Source organism: Heptranchias perlo, chromosome 12 (genome assembly GCF_035084215.1).
Source record: "Heptranchias perlo isolate sHepPer1 chromosome 12, sHepPer1.hap1, whole genome shotgun sequence".
Classification (NCBI taxonomy): domain Eukaryota; kingdom Metazoa; phylum Chordata; class Chondrichthyes; order Hexanchiformes; family Hexanchidae; genus Heptranchias; species Heptranchias perlo.
In genome coordinates, this window is record NC_090336.1 from 58,231,243 (window position 1) to 58,252,343 (window position 21,101).

General features: G+C 46.9%; 1 protein-coding gene and 1 pseudogene across 2 annotated transcripts in view; one reads left to right on the forward strand and one right to left on the reverse strand.

The window, feature by feature from the left end:
* Positions 1–13,422, reverse strand: part of depdc7a (DEP domain containing 7, paralog a) — a 43,390-nt gene extending 29,968 nt beyond the window's left edge. Inside the window, exon 1 of one of the 2 annotated variants that reach the window (XM_067993554.1) lies at positions 13,222–13,422. In XM_067993554.1, the coding sequence (XP_067849655.1) occupies positions 13,222–13,390 (169 nt within the window). In that variant the 5' untranslated portion in view covers positions 13,391–13,422. Of the gene's footprint in view, positions 1–12,689; positions 12,856–13,221 lie in introns of those variants that run through there. The other variant, XM_067993555.1, reaches the window with a different exon arrangement.
* A 4,811-nt stretch (positions 13,423–18,233) lies between these two features.
* Positions 18,234–18,406, forward strand: LOC137328320 (U2 spliceosomal RNA; annotated as a pseudogene).
* Positions 18,407–21,101: the final 2,695 nt, after the last annotated feature.

Consider the following 21,101-nt stretch of genomic DNA (forward strand, 5'->3'; position numbering starts at 1 on the left):
ACCAACATCATAAAAAAAAAATCTGGTCACTATCTCGTTGCTATTTGTGGGACCTTGCTGTACACAACATTACAACAGTGACTACACTTCAAAAACACTTAATTGGTTTGAAAGCACCTTGGGACGTCCTGCGGTGGTGAAAGGTGCTACATAAATGCACGTCTTTCTTTCTTTTACCCCATGACAAAGTCTGGATGCACACAGTCTTTGGATAACAGTGTTCCCAATCTCACTGTATGCCTTTGGGGAGGCATCTGTCTACTGGAAGCAAAGTAAAAGAGTGACTCAGGCCACTCAAATCCCAGACGCTAGTTTAGTACAGTCATGGGCTCAGGAGTTCATCAGTTTACATATGGTAGCAGAGTGGTGGCCAGGTAGAGTATCTGCAGCTATATTGCATCAAGCACTTTGCTGAGGTATTATATTTCTGACTTCCTCCCGCACCCCCCCCCCACAAAACCACAATACTTTTCTTATGGCTAGACTGTAGTTTCCATGAAGAGACCAAATAAGGGAGCAAGTTCTAGTTTTCATTGCTTTGTAGGGCTAGAGCTAAAAAAGAAAAAGAAAATCAAGCCAATATAAAAAGTATAGGAAGTTGAAGAAAATATAGGCCCAACCATCTTCAGCTGCTTCATCAATGACCTTCCCTCCATCATAAAGGTCAGAAATGGGGATGTTCACTGATGATTGCAGAGTGTTCAGTTCCATTCGCAACCCCTCAAATAATGAAGCAGTCCGAGCCTGCGTGCAGCAAGACCTGGAGAACATCCAGGCTTGGGCTCATAAGTGGCAAGTAACATTCGTGCCAGACAAGTGCCAGGCAATGACCATCTCCAACAAGAGAGAGTCCAACCACCTCCCCTTGACATTCAACAGCATTGCCATCACCGAATCTCCCACCATCAACAACCTGGGGGTCACCACTGACCAGAAACTTAACTGGACCAGCCACATAAATACTGTGGCTACAAGAGCAGGTCAGAGGCTGGGTATTCTGCGGCGAGTGACTCACCTCCTGACTCCCCAAAGCCTTTCCACCATCTACAAGGCACAAGTCAGGAGTGTGATGGAATATTCTCCACTTGCCTGGATGAGTGCAGCTCCAACAACACTCAAGAAGCTCGACACCATCCAGGACAAAGCAGCCCGCTTGGTTGGCACCCCATCCACCACCCTAAACATTCACTCCCTTCACGACCGGCGCACAGTGGCTGCAGTATGTACCATCCACAGGATGCACTGCAGCAACTCGCCAAGGTTTCTTCGACTGCACCTCCCAAACCCACAACCTCTACCACCTAGAAGGACAAGAGCAGCAGGTACACGGGAACAACACCATCTGCACGTTCCCTTCCAAGTCACACACCATTCCGATTTGGAAATATATCGCCGTTCCCTCATAGTCGCTGGGTCAAAATCCTGGAACTCCCTTCCTAACAGCACTGTGGGAGAACCTTCACCACACGGACTGCAGCGGTTCAAGAAGGTGGCTCACTTCTCAAGGGCAATTAGGGATGGGCAATAAATGCCTGCTTCACCAGCGATGCCCACATCCCATGAACGAATAAAAAAAGATTAGGACAGGTAAGTGGGTTATGGAGGAAGACAAGCAGATAAAGGGAAATGGTAAAGGATTTTATAAACACAAAATGCAAAACAGTTAGAGGGTGGGGCTATTAAATATGAAAAAGGAAATCTTATAAGGGATGATGGAATGGCAAAGATACACAACAAATACTTTGCTTGAACTGTTGCAAAAGTGTGTGGTAGTTGGAATGCAAGGAGGTGGTGGATCAATGAGAGGGGGTAGCTGTGGATAAGAAAGTAGTACTGAAGAAAAATATAGATCGAGCTCAAAAATAGAAAAGGCACCAGACTCTAATCACATGCATCCTAGAATGCTTAGGGATGCCAGAGGAACAGGAGTAGGCCATTCAGCCCCTCGAGCCTGTTCCGTCATTCAAATAGATCATGGCTGATTTGTACCTCAACTCCATGTCTCTTGATACAACTTAACTAACAAAAACCTATCGACCTCAGTCTTGAATATTTCAGTTGAACCTCAGCATCCACAGCCCGTTGGGGGGAAAAAAGAAGTTCCAGATTTCCACTACCCTTTATGTGGAAAACCATTTCCTGATTTTACTCGTAAATGGCCTCGGTCTCATTTCAAGATTGCATTCCCTCGTTCTGGATTCCCCAGCTGAGGAAAGAGTTTCTCTTTTTCCATCTTATCAAATCCCTTTATCATTTTAAATGGCAGAGGCTCCAACCACAGTGTTTCAAACATCCCTTAGGTATGGAAATTCTGCCACAGGACTGGGTTGGGGGGTGGGGGGTTGCCACTGAAACACCTCTGTTCAAAAAGGGATAACAAGGTAACTGTAAACCAATCAGAAGTGGGTAAGATTCTACAACAATAACTTGCATTTATATGATGTGGAGATGCCGGTGATGGACTGGGGTTGACAATTGTAAACAATTTTACAACACCAAGTTATAGTCCAGCAATTTTATTTTAAATTCACAAGCTTTCGGAGACTTCCTCCTTCCTCAGGTAAAAAAGATTTACCTGACGAAGGAGGAAGCCTCCGAAAGCTTGTGAATTTAAAATAAAATTGCTGGACTATAACTTGGTGTTGTAAAATTGTTTACAATTGCATTTATATAGCGGCTTTAACGTAAAACGTCCCAAGGCGCTTCACAGGAGCGATTATCAAACAAAATGTGACACTGAGCCACATAAGATGATATTAGGACAGGTGACCAAAAGCTTGGTCAGCACATAATATGGAATAAAATTAACACTCACCTAGAAAAGCATGGGTTAACTGGGGCGAGGCATTATGCAATAGGCAACTATTGACTGACAAATTTGAGTTCTTTGAGAAAATAAGTCTATTGATAAATGAAATGCCATAGATGTGAATGTGGATTTTAAAAATGTGTTTGATAAGGTGTCACGTGAAAGCTTGCTGATAAAATTCCCTAATTGACCCGGAGCTGAGCTTCCGATCCCATATCTACTCCATCACAACGACCACCTACTTCCACCTCCACAACACTGCCCATCTCAGCCCCTGCCTCAGCCCATCTGCTGCTGAAAGCCTCATCTATGCCTTTGTTAGCTCCATACTCGACTATTCCAATGCTTTCCTGGCCGGCCTCTCATCTTCCACCTTCAATATACTTGAGCTCATCCAAAACTCTGGTGCTTGTATCCTAACTCGCAGCAAGTCTCGTTCCCCCATCACCCCTGTGCTCACTGACCTACATTGGCTTCCAGTCCAGCAACACCTTGATTTTAAAATTCTCATGTTGAAATCCCTCCATAGCTTCATTACTTCCGCTCTGAACGCAGTCGTGTCAGCGCTGCGCATGCTCTGAACTCAGTCGTGTCACAACATCCCAAACGCTTCACAGCCAATGAAGTACTTTTGAAGTGTAGTCACTGTTGTAATGTAGGAAACCAGCAGCCAATTTGCACACAAACAGCAATGTGATAAATGACCAGATAATCTGCTTTAAGATGGTGGTTGAGGAATAAATATCGACCAGGACTCCCCTGCACTTCTTCAAAATAGTGGCCATGGGATCTTTTACATCCACCTGAGGGGGCAGACAGGGCCTTGGTTTAACGCCTCATCTGAAAGACGCCACCTCCGACCATACAGCACTCCCTCAGTACCACACTGGAATGTTGGCCTAGATTTTGTGCTCAAGTCTCTGGAGTGGGGCTCGAACTCAAGACCTTCTGACTCAGAGGAGAGAGTGTTACCACTGTGCGACAGCTGACACTATCATGTCAAAATTTCTGGACAAAAATAGGGAAGGTTGTTGACTGTGAAGACAACAAAGTGACTTCAGAAGGACAGACATGTTAATAGGGTGAGCAGATAAATGTCAGATGTAAAGGAACGAGGCAAGACAGTTTGGGAAGAATAAGGGGATGACATACACTAAGTGATAAAATTAGTGAAAGAGGGAGGACAGGTTGATATAGCTATATTAAAAAAAGACTCTAGGTTTTATTAAAGAGACAGAGTACAAAGTCAATGGCAATGCTAAACACATATGAATCATTAGTTAATTCTGTGCCCCATTTTGGGCACCTCACTTTAGGAAGGACATCAAGGCAATGGAGAGGTCCATTATGATCCCAGTGATGAGAGTCCTCAGTTATGAGAAGAAACAAGAGAAACTGGGGCTCTTTTCATTAGAGAAAATAAGATTAAGAAATCTAATTAAAAAGTATTCAAAATTGAGAGGCTTTGATAAAGTAAAAAAAAACAGGATAACTTTTTCCACTGGTTGGTGAGCCAGCACCGAGGGGGACTCCTCACTAAGTGAGCAAGGGGAGGTTGTTTTTTTTAATATATAAAGTGCACAGGGTTGTTAGGACAACCCTGCTGCAGCAGGGCATCTAACGGCGTCTGCCATTAGTTAAACGTGCACAGTCAAGTCTAGGTTTTTAAATTTTGTGTGTGGCAGGTTGCTGAAAGTGAGAGTTGATAACAGCGCAGTGAGTGAAACAGGGCATCTGGGACCAGAATGAGCAGGGCAAACAACTGGGTATCTCCAGAACCAGATTGAAGGATTGCTAAATTAACAGTGCAAGGACAGAGAAGGAAATGCAAATTAGAGTGGATGAATTCAATGTCAAATCAGGTACAGAAAGAGAAATAAAGAGGGAAAGAAAGATTGGATTATAAGAGGAAAAAAAAGGAAGTAATTTTTTTTCAAAATTGACATTTTTAAAATCTCAAACAATTAAAACCTGAAGGAATGAGACTCCACACATGTAATTGTTAATTTTCAGTGTCAGAGGGGTTGACGGGCATTAATTAACACTTATCACGCAGTGAACATAAGAACATAAGAAATAGGAGCAGGAGTAGGCCAATCGGCCCCTCGAGCCTGCTCCGCCATTCAATAAGATCATGGCTGATCTGATCCTAACCTCAAATCTAAATTCGTGTCCAATTTCCTGCCCGCTCCCCGTAACCCCTAATTCCCTTTACTTCTAGGCACGTAGACTGAAATAGACAAGACTTAACTTTCTGTGGCGAGTTTAGTTCATATCTACCGTGCAAATACAGCAACTTTACGCCATTCGATGCATTTCAATGGCGAGGCAGACAGCGAGATGCTGTTTTCGCGAAGTTAACGGCAGAGCGGCGCATCTCGTACAGCAACGTTTGGATATTTGAGTTTGACTGCACATCTGCCCCTTGCCTGAAGTTGCTGTACCATTTACACAAATAATGGCGAGCCCCATTAGCCTCACCGTTATTTTGACAGCAAAATCTGGCCCATTGTTGGAAGCAGAATCTCTAATTGTTTTTGAAATGAATCTTACAACACCAGGTTATAGTCCAACAGTTTTATTTGAAAATCACAAGCTTTCGGAGATTATCTCCTTCGTCAGGTGAGTGAGTGAGTGAATGAGAGGTTCTCAAATTGCATCTCATATTAGGCTGGGAATCAAAGGTGTCGTTGGTGTTCAGACAGGTTAGCCACGGAAAACAGTATGTCCCAGTACACTGAATACACAAAGGAAATATACTGTATACTGAATACACATGGATAACAGTATGTCCCAGTATAAGCAATTTATGAGCTTGTCTAAGCGATTGAAGAACACCTTGTACCTAATGTATTGGAAAGCCCTTTGATCATGCTCTGTCTGAAGAAAGAGATAAATAGCAATGGGCTTTAAGGAAATAAAGACGGTTGTGAAGCCGGTCCACGACTTGGGCAAAAGAAGTTGCAAGGCAGAGGCCCCAGAGAAAAGAACACAAGGCTGCAGGGAGAGGAGACTCTGCCTTGTGCTGTAGGCCAGAATGGGGATGAGTTATTCTGTTAAGTCGACCGCTTGACGTGGGGAATTATTGCGTAGTCGTTATATTATATTCCGCAAAGACAAGTAAAACCAATCAGAACTGTTGCTCTGTACCTTCACCTGATGTGAAACAACACAGCTTAACAATTCATAACAAGTCTCATCTCACCAAGTGTTCACTTGGTTCACATTTGGAGAGATTGAAGAAATACTTGTACAAAAGACACAAATTTCCAGCCCAGATCAGAAGGGATGTTATTCTTACAACCCTAGGTTCCATTACCATAGTTTTAAAACTATGGTAATGGAAGTCAACTTCCAAAAAGAACACAAAGACCACTAATGGGAGCGACTGACACCACTGACTCAGACGATAACTACCGCGGACCCAAGTTTGTAATAAACATTACCAGGCCAATGTATACAGGTTAAAATTACTTCTACTTGGTCATATTCATTTACAGGCAAAGTACACACCAGCCAACAAACACAGAAGCTTTTAAAAGCACAATAATCAAACTTGTTACAGTACAGGGGCTTTTTTTTAGTAAAAAGACTGGTCTATTTATAAAAGGAGTCCAAAATCTTTGCCATTTTTTTTAATAAGTTCATATTAACCTTCTGACGGTTGTTATATGGAGAACAGTTCCTCAAGGAACACCTATTGGCATGCAAGTGAAATAAGGATCTGAAGACCCAGAGAAAGTGTAAATTAAAAGGCCTCTTTTCCTTTCTTCTTAATGGTCAACCAATTAAAATATTAACCAGTTTTAAAACTTGGGTAAACAAAGCATGAACTAAGGTTTCCTTACCATCTAAATGGCCCATTTTCCACACCCAACAGCAATTGAAAATACAACCTGTCTGGGTGATGAATTGAAGAACTTGGGATCAAAGGTTACTGGGGCTTTAGCCCAGATGCATTGCCAACAGCAGCCATTAGCGTTCCAAGGAACTGGTTGGATTTCATTAATGAGAATTCCATGATTTTAAAAGCTATGATATCTACAAAGATAAAACACTCAGATCACAACCATCTTTTGAGATCATCCAGATTCAGAGAAAGATCGGAATTCAAACATTGTATGGATTAGATTAGATTATAATTGTAACAATGTTACTCTGCTGTTAATTGATTAGCTCCAGAAGAGGTCTACCTTGTGTTTTTTTTAAAATTCGTTCATGGGATGTGGGTGTCGCTGGCGAGGCTGGCATTTATTGCCCATCCCTAATTTCCCTGCAGAAGGTGGTGGTGAGCCACCTTCTTAAACCGCTGCAGTCCGTGTGGTGAAGGTTCTCCCACAGTGCTGTTAGGAAGGGAGTTCCAGGATTTTGACCCAGAGACGATGAAGGAACGGTGATATATTTCCAAGTCGGGATGGTGTGTGACTTGGAGGGGAACGTGCAGTTGGTGTTGTTCCCATGTGCCTGCTGCTCTTGTCCTTCTAGGTGGTAGAGATCGCAGGTTTGGGAGGTGCTGTCGAAGAAGCCTTGGCGAGTTGCTGCAGTGCATCCTGTGGATGGTACACACTGCAGCCACTGTGCGCACCGGTGGTGAAGGGAGTGAATGTTTAGGGTGGTGGATGGGGTGCCAATCAAGCGGGCTGCTTTGTCCTGGATGGTGTCGAGCTTCTTGAGTGTTGCCTGGATAAGTGTAGCTCCAACAAGTGCAGAGTATTCCATCACACTCCTGACTTGTGCCTTGTAGATGGGGGAAAGGCTTTGGGGAGTCAGGAGGTGAGTCACTCACTGTGGAATACCCAGCCTCTAACCTACTCTTGTAGCCACAGTATTTATATGGCTGGTCCAGTTAAGTTTCTGGTCAATGGTGACCCCCAGGATGTTGATGGTGGGGGATTCGACGATAGTAATGCTGTTGAATGTCAAGGGGAGGTGGTTAGACTCTCTCTTGTTGGAGATGGTCATTGCCTGGCATTTGGCTGGCGCGAATGTTACTTGCCAGTTATGAGCCCAGCCTGGATGTTGTCCAGGTCTTGCTGCATGCGGGCTCGGACTGCTTCATTATTTGAGGGGTTGCGAATGGAACTGAACACTGTGCAATCATCAGCAAACATCCCCATTTCTGACCTTATGATGGAGGGAAGGTCATTGATGAAGCAGCTGAAGATGGTTGGGCCTCGGACACTGCCCTGAGGAACTCCTGCAGCAATGTCCTGGGGCTGAGATGATTGGCCTCCAACAACCACTACCATCTTCCTTTGTGCTAGGTATGACTCCAGCCACTAGAGAGTTTTGCCCCCAGATTCCCATTGACTTCAATTTTACTAGGGCTCCTTGGTGCCACACTCGGTCAAATGCTGCCTTGATGTCAAGGGCAGTCACTCTCACCTCACCTCTAGAATTCAGCTCTTTTGTCCATGTTTGGACCAAAGCTGTAATGAGGTCTGGAGCAGAGTGGTCCTGGCGGAACCCAAACTGAGCATCGGTGAGCAGGTTATTGGTGAGTAAGTGCCGCTTGATAGCACTGTTGACGACACCTTCCATCACTTTGCTGATGATCGAGAGTAGACTGATGGGGCGGTAATTGGCCGGATTGGATTTGTCCTGCTTTTTGTGGACATGACATGCCTGGGCAATTTTCCACATTGTCGGGTAGATGCCAGTGTTGTTGCTGTACTGGAACAGCTTGGCTAGAGGCGCAGCTAGTTCTGAAGCACAAGTTTTCAGCACTACAGCTGGGATGTTGTCGGGGACTATAGCCTTTGCTGTATCCAGTGCACTCAGCCGTTTCTTGATATCACGTGGAGTGAATCGAATTGGCTGAAGACTGGCTTCTGTGATGGGGGAGGGTGGGGGGGGATATCAGGAGGAGGCAGAGATGGATCATCCACTCGGCACTTCTGGCCTATTTCAGCTGTGACAAGTTTCAAATTAAATACATAATGCCTACACAGTATAGTTAAACCCTGAAATCTATCTGAAGACAATCATGCAATGCAAAACTATTGTTAGTAAGGTGTTGTGTGATCCTGCATTGATTTCCAAAGGGCATATCAATATTTTTCTAAAAAGTGTCACGTGATTGCAGAAAATAGTATTTAGTACCTGCTACATAACATTTTCTAAAAACAAACAATACAGGTTAAATACACCATAAATCTAATTCGGGGGGGAGCTGGATGTCAAACTTTGGTAACAGGTTCACAGTCTGCAGGACGATATAGATGGGTTGGTCAGATGGGCGGAACAGTGGCAAATGGAATTTAACCCGGAAAAGTGCGAGGTGATGCACTTTGGAGGGACTAACAAGGCAAGGGAATACACAATGAATGGGAGGACCCTAGGCAAGACAGAGGGTCAGAGGGATCTTGGTGTGCAAGTTCACAGATCCCTGAAGGCGGCGGAACAGGTAGATAAGGTGGTAAAGAAGGCATATGGGATACTTGCCTTTATTAGCCGAGGCATAGAATATAAGAGCAAGGAGGTTATGATGGAGCTGTATAAAACACTGGTTAGGCCACAGCTGGAGTACTGTGTGCAGTTCTGGTCGCCACACTACAGGAAGGATGTGATCGCTTTGGAGAGGGTGCAGAGGAGATTCACCAGGATGTTACCAGGGCTGGAGCGCTTCAGCTATGAAGAGAGACTGGGAAGATTGGGTTTGTTTTCCTTGGAGCAGAGGAGGCTGAGGGGGGACATGATTGAGGTGTACAAAATTATGAGGGGCACAGATAGGATGGATACTGAGGAGCTTTTTCCCTTCGTTGAGGGTACTATAACAAGGGGACATAGATTCAAGGTAAAAGGCGGGAGGTTTAGAGGGGATTTGAGAAAGAACTTTTTCACCCAGAGGGTGGTTGGAGTCTGGAACTCACTGCCTGAAAGGGTTGTGGAGGCAGGAACCCTCACAACATTCAAGAAGCATTTGGATGAGCACTTGAAATGCCATAGCATACAAGGCTACGGACCAAATGCTGGAATATGGGATTAGAGTAGACAGGGCTGATGGCCGGCGCGGACACGATGGGCCGAAGGGCCTCTATCCGTGCTGTATAACTCTATGACTCTAGGACTAACTGGAGTGTCTTTGATAAACATCAAGGAATTTCACAGCCAAGCTTAGAGAAACCAGTCACCAAGCCAGAAAGGAGATTAGGAGGGATGAGCAAAAGCACTACACTAAATGCACACAAATAAGAAAAAATGCCAGCAGGTTGCAATTGTGACTATTTGCAAAGCACAAACTCCAAAGCCAAGCAAATTCTGCACATATATATATTTTTTAATTTATATGTTAGTGCCTCCTTATATATTAATTTATATTAGGGCCTTATCACATTTTGAGAATATTCCATAGCACTTCACACCAAAAAACGACTTGCATTTATACAGCACCTTTCACAACCTCAGGACGCCCCAAAATGCATTACAACCAATAGAATCACAGAAAGCGGCCATTCGGCCCATCGAGTCTTTGCCGGCTCTATGCAAGAGCAATCCAGCTAGTCCCACTCCCCTGCCCTATCCCCATAGCCCTGCAATTTTTTTCTCTTTCAAGTATTTATCCAGTTCCCTTTTGAAGGCCATGACTGAATCTGTCTCCACCACCCCCTCAGGCAGTGCTTTCCAGATCCTAACCACTCGCTGTGTAAAAAAAATTTTCCTCATGTCACCTTTGGTTCTTCTGTCAATCACCTTAAATCTGTGTCCTCTGGTTCTTGCCCCTTCCATCAATGAAGTACTTTTGAAGTGTGGTCACTGTTGTAATGTACAAAATTAATTATTTTTGAAGTGCAGTATCTGTTATATAGGCAAATGTGTCAATCACAAACAGGAAAATAGGTCACTGGCTGAGACTGAATCTATTGAAGATTTAGGCCACCATTCTATCAATGCTTTAGTGTCTGAAAGCAAAAATACAAATCAAGTCAGATCCCAATTGAATTCCCAAGTGCACTGAAGCCAGGAGAGCCAAGACCACTTCAACAACAACAACTTGCATTTATATAGTGCCTTTAATGTAGTAAAACACCCCAAGGCGCTTCACAGCAGCAGCGTTATCAAACACAGTTTGACACCAAGCCACATAAGGAGATACTAGGACCAAAAGCTTGGTCAAACAGGTAGGTTTTAAGGAGCGTCTTAAAAGGAGGCGGAGAGGTTTAGGGAGGAAATTCCAGAGCTTAGGGCCAAGGCAGCTGAAGGCACGACTGCCAATGGTGGAGCAATGAAAAATCGGGGATGCGCAAGAGGTCAGAATTGGAGGAGCGCAGAGATCTCAGAGGTTGTAGGGCTGGAGGAGGGAGGGGAAAGGCTATGGAGGGATTTGAAAACAAGGATGAGAATTTTAAAACGGATGCTTTGCTAGACGAGAGCCAATGTAGGTCAGCGAGCACAAGGGTGATGGGTGAACAGGATTTGGTGCAAGTTAGGATACGGGCAGAGTTTTGGATGAGCTCAAGTTTACAGAAGGTGCAAGGTGGGAGGCCAGTCAGGAGAGCATTGGAATAGTTTATTAGGTAGAGTCACATCTTGGGCGTCACAGCTCCAGCATAGGTCAAATCCATACTGGACCCCCTGCATCTTTTTAAAAATGTCGTAAATTACTGCTCTCACCTGCTTTATTGCAACATTAAAAAAACAAGAAAACAGACCTGCAAGCAAGAGGGCCATAAGACCCACTCCCAGTACATCTCGGTCGGATGAGGATTGGACTGTACAGATAACAGATTTAGAACTGCTTGTGGTGTAACAGCAACTTTAGCGGGAAACTTGATGGAATGGGTTAGGGTAATTGACCGACAATGAGCAACGCTGGGAAGAGCTTTTTTTTCCCTATTGTGCAATCTAACCCTCTAATTACTGTAGTCCTCAGTAAGTGGATAACACCGGGCCATCGAAACGGAATGCATCAACCAAAAACCAGCGCGTCAAGCAGCATCATAATTTAAGACGAACCACTATTGAAACAAGCAGATCCAGGGCGTGTTTCCTAAACTACTCGTCGTAAGTGAGTCCAGCTCATTGCATTTTTCATAAAACCAGTCATTGCTCCAAAATGTACCCCTTAACTTGACTGATTGTTTTTCATATTATCGGAACCATTCAAAGCTGGAAACCTTTGGATTTTGTTAGTCTCAAGTCCTCCCTTCTCTCGGAAATCCCCATACCACATATACAAACTGGTAATGGTAATAACTAACTACAGCAAATAGGAAAGAAATTATGTAAATCTCTTCTTGAGATCAAATGAGTAACAACCTTGGGTCCTAGGCCATGACAGCTTTGAAACATGATGACAGACACTATGGATCACCCTACATAAAAGGTCTGTGAGAAAGTTAAATATTGCAATTCGATATCCGGAATTCAAAAGGATATTTAACTACGACGATTTAAGCGCCTTGGGACGTTTTACTACGTTAAAGGCGCTATATAAATGCAAGCTGTTGTTACTGGAACTTTGCTGCCCCTCCTGATGCCGCTATCCCACCCCGCCCCCGCCTTTTACTTAATACCATTCGAGGAACCATTAATACGCGTCTGTTTCCAGAGTCTGAGTAGCCAAACCACCTAACAACAAACCCTTGGAAGTGGGTGCAAGTGAGCGGACGCACCACTTGCAGTGACCGGTGAAGTGTTCCTTTTCGGTTGGGCCCCACATTTACTTCATCTCTCTCCGAGCATTGCTCTTCAGTGGGGTGGTAGTCAGACTCACAGTAGCCGGCGGTCCGACGCTGGGAGCAGACGGGCACCGCGGTGGTGGCGGGGCGCGCACGCACACAACTCGAACTCGTGTCATTCACGGAGCAGGACAGAGACTGTCAGAGCACCGACAGTAACCGGCGCACCTCGTACTTTCTAAAACTTCACCTCCGCTTACCTGAATGAGCCATTCTGCAAAACGGACATCGTTAAAAGAGCGCGGCATACACTGATACTGCGAATAATTGGAGATTTCCAAACTGCAGTACGCGTGTGTGTGGGGAAACTACTGCTCCGACCTGGATCCGTGCCCTGTACCTCGGGGAATGTGGTTTGACTCAGATGTAAATACAAGGCGTGGACATACAAATGCAGAGGGGGAGGAATGCAAGCCAGCGGTAGATTGGTATGGAGGGAGGGGGGGGCGGGGGGTCAGTGTGTGTGACATTGGCTTTATGGACAGGAGCGGATTGCACAAGTTATTGCGCGTTGTATTTAAACATTAACCTTGAATCGTTGCATTGCAAAAAGCTTACATTGCACAACATCAAAAAAGGGGACACAAGTACATCAAGATACTTAGTAACAGTGACAAGAGAGCGCCAGGAAACGCAATGCAACAGTCAAGAATGGGAAGAGACCTTCCTTTTCCAGGTATATGGTGGGGGGGGGGGGGTAGGTAATTTGCAAAGTGACACTGTCGGTAATACCTGCTCTGCGCGCCGGGCTGAGAGCCGCGAGACTCAGGTTCAGGCTCATGAGTTTGGCTCTCTCGCGCACGGTTGCCATTGTCCCGGGAATCTCGCGCACGGTTGCCATTGTCCCGGGAATCTCGCGCACGGTTGCCATTGTCCCGGGAATCTCGCGCACGGTTGCCATTGTCCCGGGAACCAATCACCCGTGAAGGAGAATAAAAGTATCAAACAAACCAGAAGCGCCCGCCCCCTCCCGCCTTAATTTAACACGAGGCGCCGCTGCTGATTGGACCCGCGCTAAGATCTGGAATTTGAACTTTGGCAGTGCAGAGAGACAGGCGCCCAATTGCACGGATTAATTCTGTTACCGTCCAGCGGAGGAGGGGGTCCCCGGGGGAGCCTTCTCCTGCACCATTGGGGATCTGGGGTGGGGAGTGTTGCATGGAGCAGTACGGACAAATATGGTCGCAGCGGTGGGCCCACGGGCCGTCGATCTGGTCGGGAGGCAACGATTGCCGTGCCTCTGGCCTGGGGATTCTGCTGCGGGGAGGCAACATCACCATCACCGAAGTAAAGGAGGTGGTGGGGGATCGCCTACTCGTAGCAGACGTAATGTACAAAAACGCTCCACTCCGGCTGATCAACGTGTACGCCCCGGCTCTGAAGAGCGAGCGGCTGGCCATCTTCCAGCAGCTCCCACTGCTGCTGGCAACGTCCAGGCCGGCGTTCTCGGCAGTGACTTCAACTGCATCATTGATGCGGCTGGACGATCCGGCAGAGCCGACAGCAAACTGGGCGCCACGTCCAAACTCCTGATGGAAGTGGTGAAAGACGCCAAGCTGTGCGACGTCTTTAGCAGCCCTGCAGATGGAGTGGCGCGTCAATACACCTGGTCCAGACCAGACGGGTCCGTCCGTTCCAGGATAGACTTCCTGTTTGTGTCCCCGGAGCTCAAGGTCTGATCCACTAAGATCACACCGGTGTTCTTCTCTGACCACTGCCTCCTCCTGGCCAACTGTCACCTACAGGATGATCAGAGAGTGGGCAGGGGGACATGGAAGCTGAACGTGAAACTGTTGACCCCGGGAAACATTGAGGAACTGAAGAGGGATTACAAAGGTTGGAGAACCGTAAAGCCCCTCTTTGATTCCCCAGTGCACTGGTGGGAAGCCATCAAGGTGAACATCAAGAGGTTCTTCATCCTCAAAGGTGTTCAGAAGGCGAGAGAGAGGCAGAGGGAAACGTCCCGACTCCAGAAAAGCATGCAGAATCTTCTGCTGCAGTCGATGGGGATCGATGTCGGGGAGGAACTCAGAGAGGTGAAGGACCAGCAAGCCTCGCTCTTTGCCTTCGAGGCCTCCAAGATCGTCTTCCGGTCCAGAGTCCGCTCCGTGGAGCAGGACGAGACTTGCTCGCATTTCTTCTTCCAAAAGGTGCAGAGAGAGAGCTCTCTGATCAGCAGCCTGAAGGAAGAGGACGGTTCGGTCACGTCCTCGCAGCCCGACATAATGAGGATCTGCAAATCCTTTTATGCCGGACTGTATGACGCGAAGCCCACAGACAGCGCGGCCTCCCAGTCCTTCTTGTCGTCTATCATGGAGGTTCTTGTTGACCGGAGGTCACCGGTTACGGTTATTGGCTTAGTACACAGAGGAGACGGTCAATTCTCTCTTAATTCTCAATTCGCTTTATTAATGTTATTAGATCATGTACATACCGCTTATACCTCTGGTTAGATATAGGCATGCAGTTTACAGCAGGTTATACAGTTTTATACCCAAACTAGGATTTAAACGCACACCCACTAGGTTTCTCTGACTAACAGTCCCTGAGTGGTCACAGAATAGAAAGGATATTATATTACCCGGAAAGGAGATCTGACGCTGGCCAGGCGTTCCGTTCTCTCTCTCTCTCTCTCTCTCTCTCTCGTCGTAGTCTCTACGTCCCTGACGTAGGGTCTCCCACTTCCGCAATGGTTAGTCTCTGGAGTCTCGCACACAAACTGGCACCAAGCCTGCAATTCTTCAGTCTTATTCCCAAGTCTGTCTTTTTGAATGATGCTGTCTTCTCCGGTTGGCTTAAAGTTCCTCGAGTGGTCGGTGTCATCCCCTGATTGGCTCTGTTCCAAGGGGTTAGGTAGCATCACCTCATTACTCCTTTTCTAAATAAGGACTGGTGTCTCATCAGAGCTCCTTTGTCCCTTAGAAGCGGAACTAATTCAAACAGGTTCCGGCCAGCTCAGACCAATGACTGAACTCCAGATCACTTCAGTTCAAAAGTCAGTGTCTTTGTTAGCAATTTGAAATAAACTCAGTAGTTTTCTGCAGCCCTTGGCCAACATTCTAGACGACAGCAAGCGGGAGAGTCTGGATCACCCGCTAACTCTGGACGAACTGACAAAGGCCGTCCGTTCCTTTGAGAAGAGTAAGACTCCCGGAAGCGACAGCTTACCGGTGGAGTTGTACTTGGCTCTGTGGGACTGGATAGGTCCAGACCTGCTGCAAGTGTACGGGGGTATGCTTCTGGAAGGCAGCATATCAGACTCCACGAGGAAAGGCATCATCACCCTCATCTACAAGCAGAAAGGGGAGAGGGAAGAAATCAAAAATTGGCGACCCATCTCACTACTTAACGTGGACTACAAAATTCTGTCCAAGGTCATCGCCAATTGGGTCTAGTCAGCCCTGGAGGTGGTGATCCACCCCGATCAAACCTGCACCGTACCCGGCAGGAAGATCTCTGATAGCCTGGCGCTACTCAGGGATACGATCGCCTACGTACAGGACAGGGGGGTGAACACCTGCCTGATCAGCCTGGACCAGGAGAAGGCCTTTGACAGAATATCCCACACGTACATGATGGACGTGCTCTCCAAAATGGGGTTTGGGGAGGGAATTCGCAATTGGATTCAACTGCTGTACACAAACATCAGTAACGCAGTTTTGTTCGTGTGTTGCATCGAACCCTTTGCCGAGTCCATCAGGAGGGATGCGGGCATAAGAGGCGTGACGATCCCAGGCAGCGGAGGCACTCAGGTCAAGGCCTCCCTGTACATGGACGACGTCGCCGTCTTTTGCTCGGATCAGCTGTCGGTCCAGAGATTGATGAGCATCTGCGACCAGTTCGAACTGGCCTCAGGGGCCAGGGTAAATCGTAGCAAGAGCGAGGCCATGTTCTTTGGGAACTGGACCGACCGATCCTTTGTCCCCTTCACCGTCAGGTCGGATTACCTGAAGGTGCTGGGGATCTGGTTCGGGGGGGCAGGGGCGTGCACCAAAAACTGGAAGGAGCGCATTGCCAAGGTTAAGCAGAAACTGGGACTGTGGGATCGACGATCTAGGAACATAGGAACAGGAGTAGGCCATTCAGCCCCTCGTGCCTGCTCCGCCATTTGATAAGATCATGGCTGATCTGTGATCTAACTCCATGTACCTGCCTTTGGCCCATATCCCTTAATACCTTTGGTTGCCAAAAAGCTATCTATCTAAGATTTAAATTTAGCAATTGAGCTAGTATCAATTGCCGTTTGCGGAAGAGAGTTCCAAACTTCTACAACCCTTTGTGTGTAGAAATGTTTTCTAATCTCGCTCCTGAAAGGTCTGGCTCTAATTTTTAGACTGTGCCCCCTACTCCTAAAATCCCCAACCAGCGGAAATAGTTTCTTTCTATCCACCCTATCTGTTCCCCTTATTATCTCTCTCGATCGTGAGCAAAAACCTGGTCATCAGGTGCGAGGTGCTCTCGGTGTTGCTGTACGTGGCGCAGATCTGGCCCATACCTCGCTCCTGCGCCGCGACAGTCACCTGAGCCATCTTCCACTTTATCTGGAGATCAAAAATGGACCGTGTCCGCAGGGACACGATGTACAAATCTCCAGAGAGAGGGGGGAAAGGCGTGCCCAACGTGGCCCAGATCCTGATGGCCACCTTTGTGTGCGGCTGCATCAAGCTGTGCGTAGACCCTCGGTACGCAAACACAAAGTGTCACTACGTGCTGAGGTTCTACCTGTCCCCGGTGTTGAGAAGGATGGGCCTGGCCACGCTGCCACGGAACGCTCCATCCAGTTGGACCGTTCCACCCCACCTGTCCTTCGTGGAAAAGTTTGTGCAGAAAAACACCTTTGACCACAAGGCGATCAGTAAGTGGTCTGCACGTAACATCCTCTAGACCCTGCGGGAAAAGAAGACGATGGATCCTGTCGGTTGGTTCCCCGAGCTCACTGTCAATGTCATTTGGCAGAACGCCTCATTGCCAGAACTTTCAAACAAGCACCAAGACCTAGCTTGGCTGGTGGTGAGAAGGGCCCTTCCCGTCAGATCCTTCATGCACTCCCGGACTCTCAGCACCACCGCACACTGTCCCCGAGGAGGCTGCGGTGGAGACGAGACCGTCACCCATCTCCTTCTGGAATGTGCCTTTACAAAGAAGGTCTGGAGAGAGACGCAGTGGTATCTGTCCAGGTTCGTCCCGAGCAGTTCCGTAACACAGGATTCTGTGCTCTACGGGCTGTTCCCGGGGACGCACACCGAGACGGACATCAACTGCTGCTGGAAGACCATCAACTCGGTGAAAGACGCCCTTTGGTCTGCCCGAAACTTGCTGGTCTTCCAGTGCAAGGAGCTGTCCTCGACCGAGTGTTGCAGACTGGCACATTCCAAGGTCCAGGACTACGTGCTCAGGGACGCACTGAGGCTGGGTACGGCCGCCGCAAAGGCCCTGTGGGGAAAGGCAACCATTTAGAGCCTTCCCGCCACTGTATACCGAGGGGCTGAAATCAGGGAAAAACCCCCTCGATCAGAATGTAAAACTCAAATCGATGTATTGTACCTGTAATGAATCTGTAATGTACCTGTAATGATTGTGATGCAATGAGGCACCATAGAGTGTCATGAACTGTAATTATGTCCAATGTGTTCATTGAACTGTACTTGATGTAACCTGCAAATTGTATAATCTGTATTGTGTACATTTGGAATGAGATATGACAACTGTGTTGTATGTATTGCTGCAAATTTTATGAATAAAGTATATTTTTGGAAAAAAAAAATCTGTTCTTATCAGTTTAATATCTGATACATCCCCTATCTGGGGACCATATATTAAATTGATTTTTGGAACAGGGAGATGGAATAGGGGTTTGCTCCGTCCACTCCACGCATCGACCCAGTATTGCAGTGTCTCTGGGAACGGTGCACCTCCCTGTGGGGAGATAGTCAAAAGGAAAAACAGCTCTTTCCCAGCGTCTCTGTATGTGTGTATGTATTGTTACTGAGAATAAAGCTGATATATTACACTTAAAAAAAAAATAGGCTTTTAAGTCACCTCACCGACTCCCTGTGGCTTCTGCGGCCTGGATGAGTCGGTGTTTCATATATACGTGGGGTGAGAGGTTGCAGCCCCTCTTCCACTATTTGAGGAGGCTGCTCCTCAACTTCTGTCTGCACTTCAGTCCCATGTTCCTGATCTTTGGCCACAGAGGAGGAAGGGCAAGTCGGAAGACCTCCTCGTGGGTCTGCTCCTGGGCCTGGCCAAGGTGGCCATTCAGATGGTCCAGGTTGGATGCGGCCAATGGGAATGGTCGCTTTGGCTGCCTGCCTCTCTTCCATGGTCTTCTCCATGCCCAGGTGGCCCTGGAGAAGGAGCATGTGGTGTTCGCCGGTATACTTGAGGCCTTCCGTGACCGGTGGGCACCACAGGGACTGGAGTGCATAGTTGACACCAGCAACAATGTTATGGTTTAATTTGCTAATTTTCCTTTTTTGGTATGATTTGGGTATTAATTGTTTGTGCCCCTCTAAAAATGGGGCATGTTTGTTAGATTTCTAATAGTTTGGGTTGATGATGGGCCAAACAGTGAATTAATGCATATAAATGCAGGATAACTAGGTTCCGCTTTGCTTGTGCCAATGTCACGGAAACAAGTGCCCTTTGCCCCCAAGGAAGGCACCACTGAAACAAAACAAGTGACCAAGCAACTAAAAATGTGTGCCAAGAGTATTAGGATAACTTGAATGGCCCGGAATTTCCTCAATTCCATTTACGCCTGTTTCTATGTGGAACTTGCCGAAGGGAACTTACATCCAAATTTCCTGTGGGAACGTAAAACAAGGGCAAATGCAGTGTCACCAATGGAGATAATAGTGAGTTGGCTGCTGCCTTCTGCCATGGCCCCTCATGCTCAGAGCCTCTTGCCTCTGCTGCTCCTCTTCCACTTCCATTATTATGCAGGCTGGGAAGGCCATTCCAGCAGGGGAGTGGTACTAAATGGATAGCACTGTCAAAGAGCTGGCACGGGCACGATGGGCTGAATGGCCTCCTCCTGTGCTGTAAGATTCTATCATTCTAAGTATAGTACAGGTCTCAATTTTAAAAAATCACAGAAAGTTGCACTGAAGCCCCAGAAATCTCAGTTACACCAATAATCAGGTGACTTCAGGCCGTACTGAGCCTAAATATATGGGCATAAATCTACACCAGCGCATTACTGCTGTAAATGCAGAAAATTTGCGTGAGCTGCTCTTTTGCATTGGGGTCAGAGCTATGTAAATGAGCAGCAGAGAGCTTTGGCAGGAAATTCGCATGTACTGATGGTTCGGTGTAAATCAGCTATGCACAAAGTTACTTGCAAAAAAAAGTGTTACGGTGCTTTTATGCCATAGTTAAACCAAAAGTCCCAGGCCAATGTGTAATCCTGAAAAGAATGTCCTTTGAGAGCTAATATGCATTGGTTTCATTGTCAACGGATTCTAAGCATCTATAAATGGTGATTTCAGCTTGTTTCAACTCTTTCAGGGTATGTTATTATCTAATTGCCCTGACTCTCATTATTTCCTGACCTATTGGTCTCCCATGGCCACACATACCTTTTGTTTTAGTCGGCATCTATCCGACAATGTGGAAAATTACCCAGGTATGTCCTGTACACAAAAAGCAGGTCAAATCCAATCTGGCCAATTACCGCCCCATCAGCCTACTCTCAATCATCAGCAAAGTGATGGAAGGTGTCGTCGACAGTGCTATCAAGCAGCACTTACCCACCAATAACCTGCTCACCGATGCTCAGTTTGGGTTCCGCCAGGGCCACTCGGCTCCAGACCTCATTACAGCCTTGGTCCAAACATGGACAAAAGAGCTGAATTCCAGAGGTGAAGTGAGGGTGACTGCCCTTGACATCAAGGCAGCATTTGACCGAGTGTGGCACCAAGGAGCCCTAGTAAAATTGAAGTCAATGGGAATCTGGGGGGAAAACTCTCCTGTGGCTGGAGTCATACCTAACACAAAGGAAGATGGTAGTGGTTGTTGAGGCCAATCATCTCAGCCCCAGGACATTGCTGCAGGAGTTCCTCAAGACAGTGTCCTAGGCCCAACCATCTTCAGCTGCTTCATCAATGACCTTCCCTCCATCATAAGGTCAGAAATGGGGATGTTTGCTGATGATTGCACAGTGTTCAGTTCCATTCGCAACCCCTCAGATAATGAAGCAGTCCGAGCCCACATGCAGCAGGACCTGGACAACATCCAGGCTTGGGCTGATAAGTGGCAAGTAACATTCATGCCACACAAGTGCCAGGCAATGACCATCTCCAACAAGAGAGCGTCTAACCACCTCCCCTTGACATTCAACGACATTACCATCGCTGAATCCCCCACCATCAACATCCTGGGGGTCACCATTGACCAGAAACTTAACTGGACCAGCCACATAAATACTGTGGCTACAAGAGCAGGTCAGAGGCTGGGTATTCTGTGGCGAGTGACTCACCTCCTGACTCCCCAAAGCCTTTCCATCATCTACAAGGCACAATTCAGGAGTATAATCGAAAAATCTTCACTTGCCTGGATGAGTGCAGTTTCAACAACTCCAAGAAGCTCGACACCATCCAGGACAAAGCAGC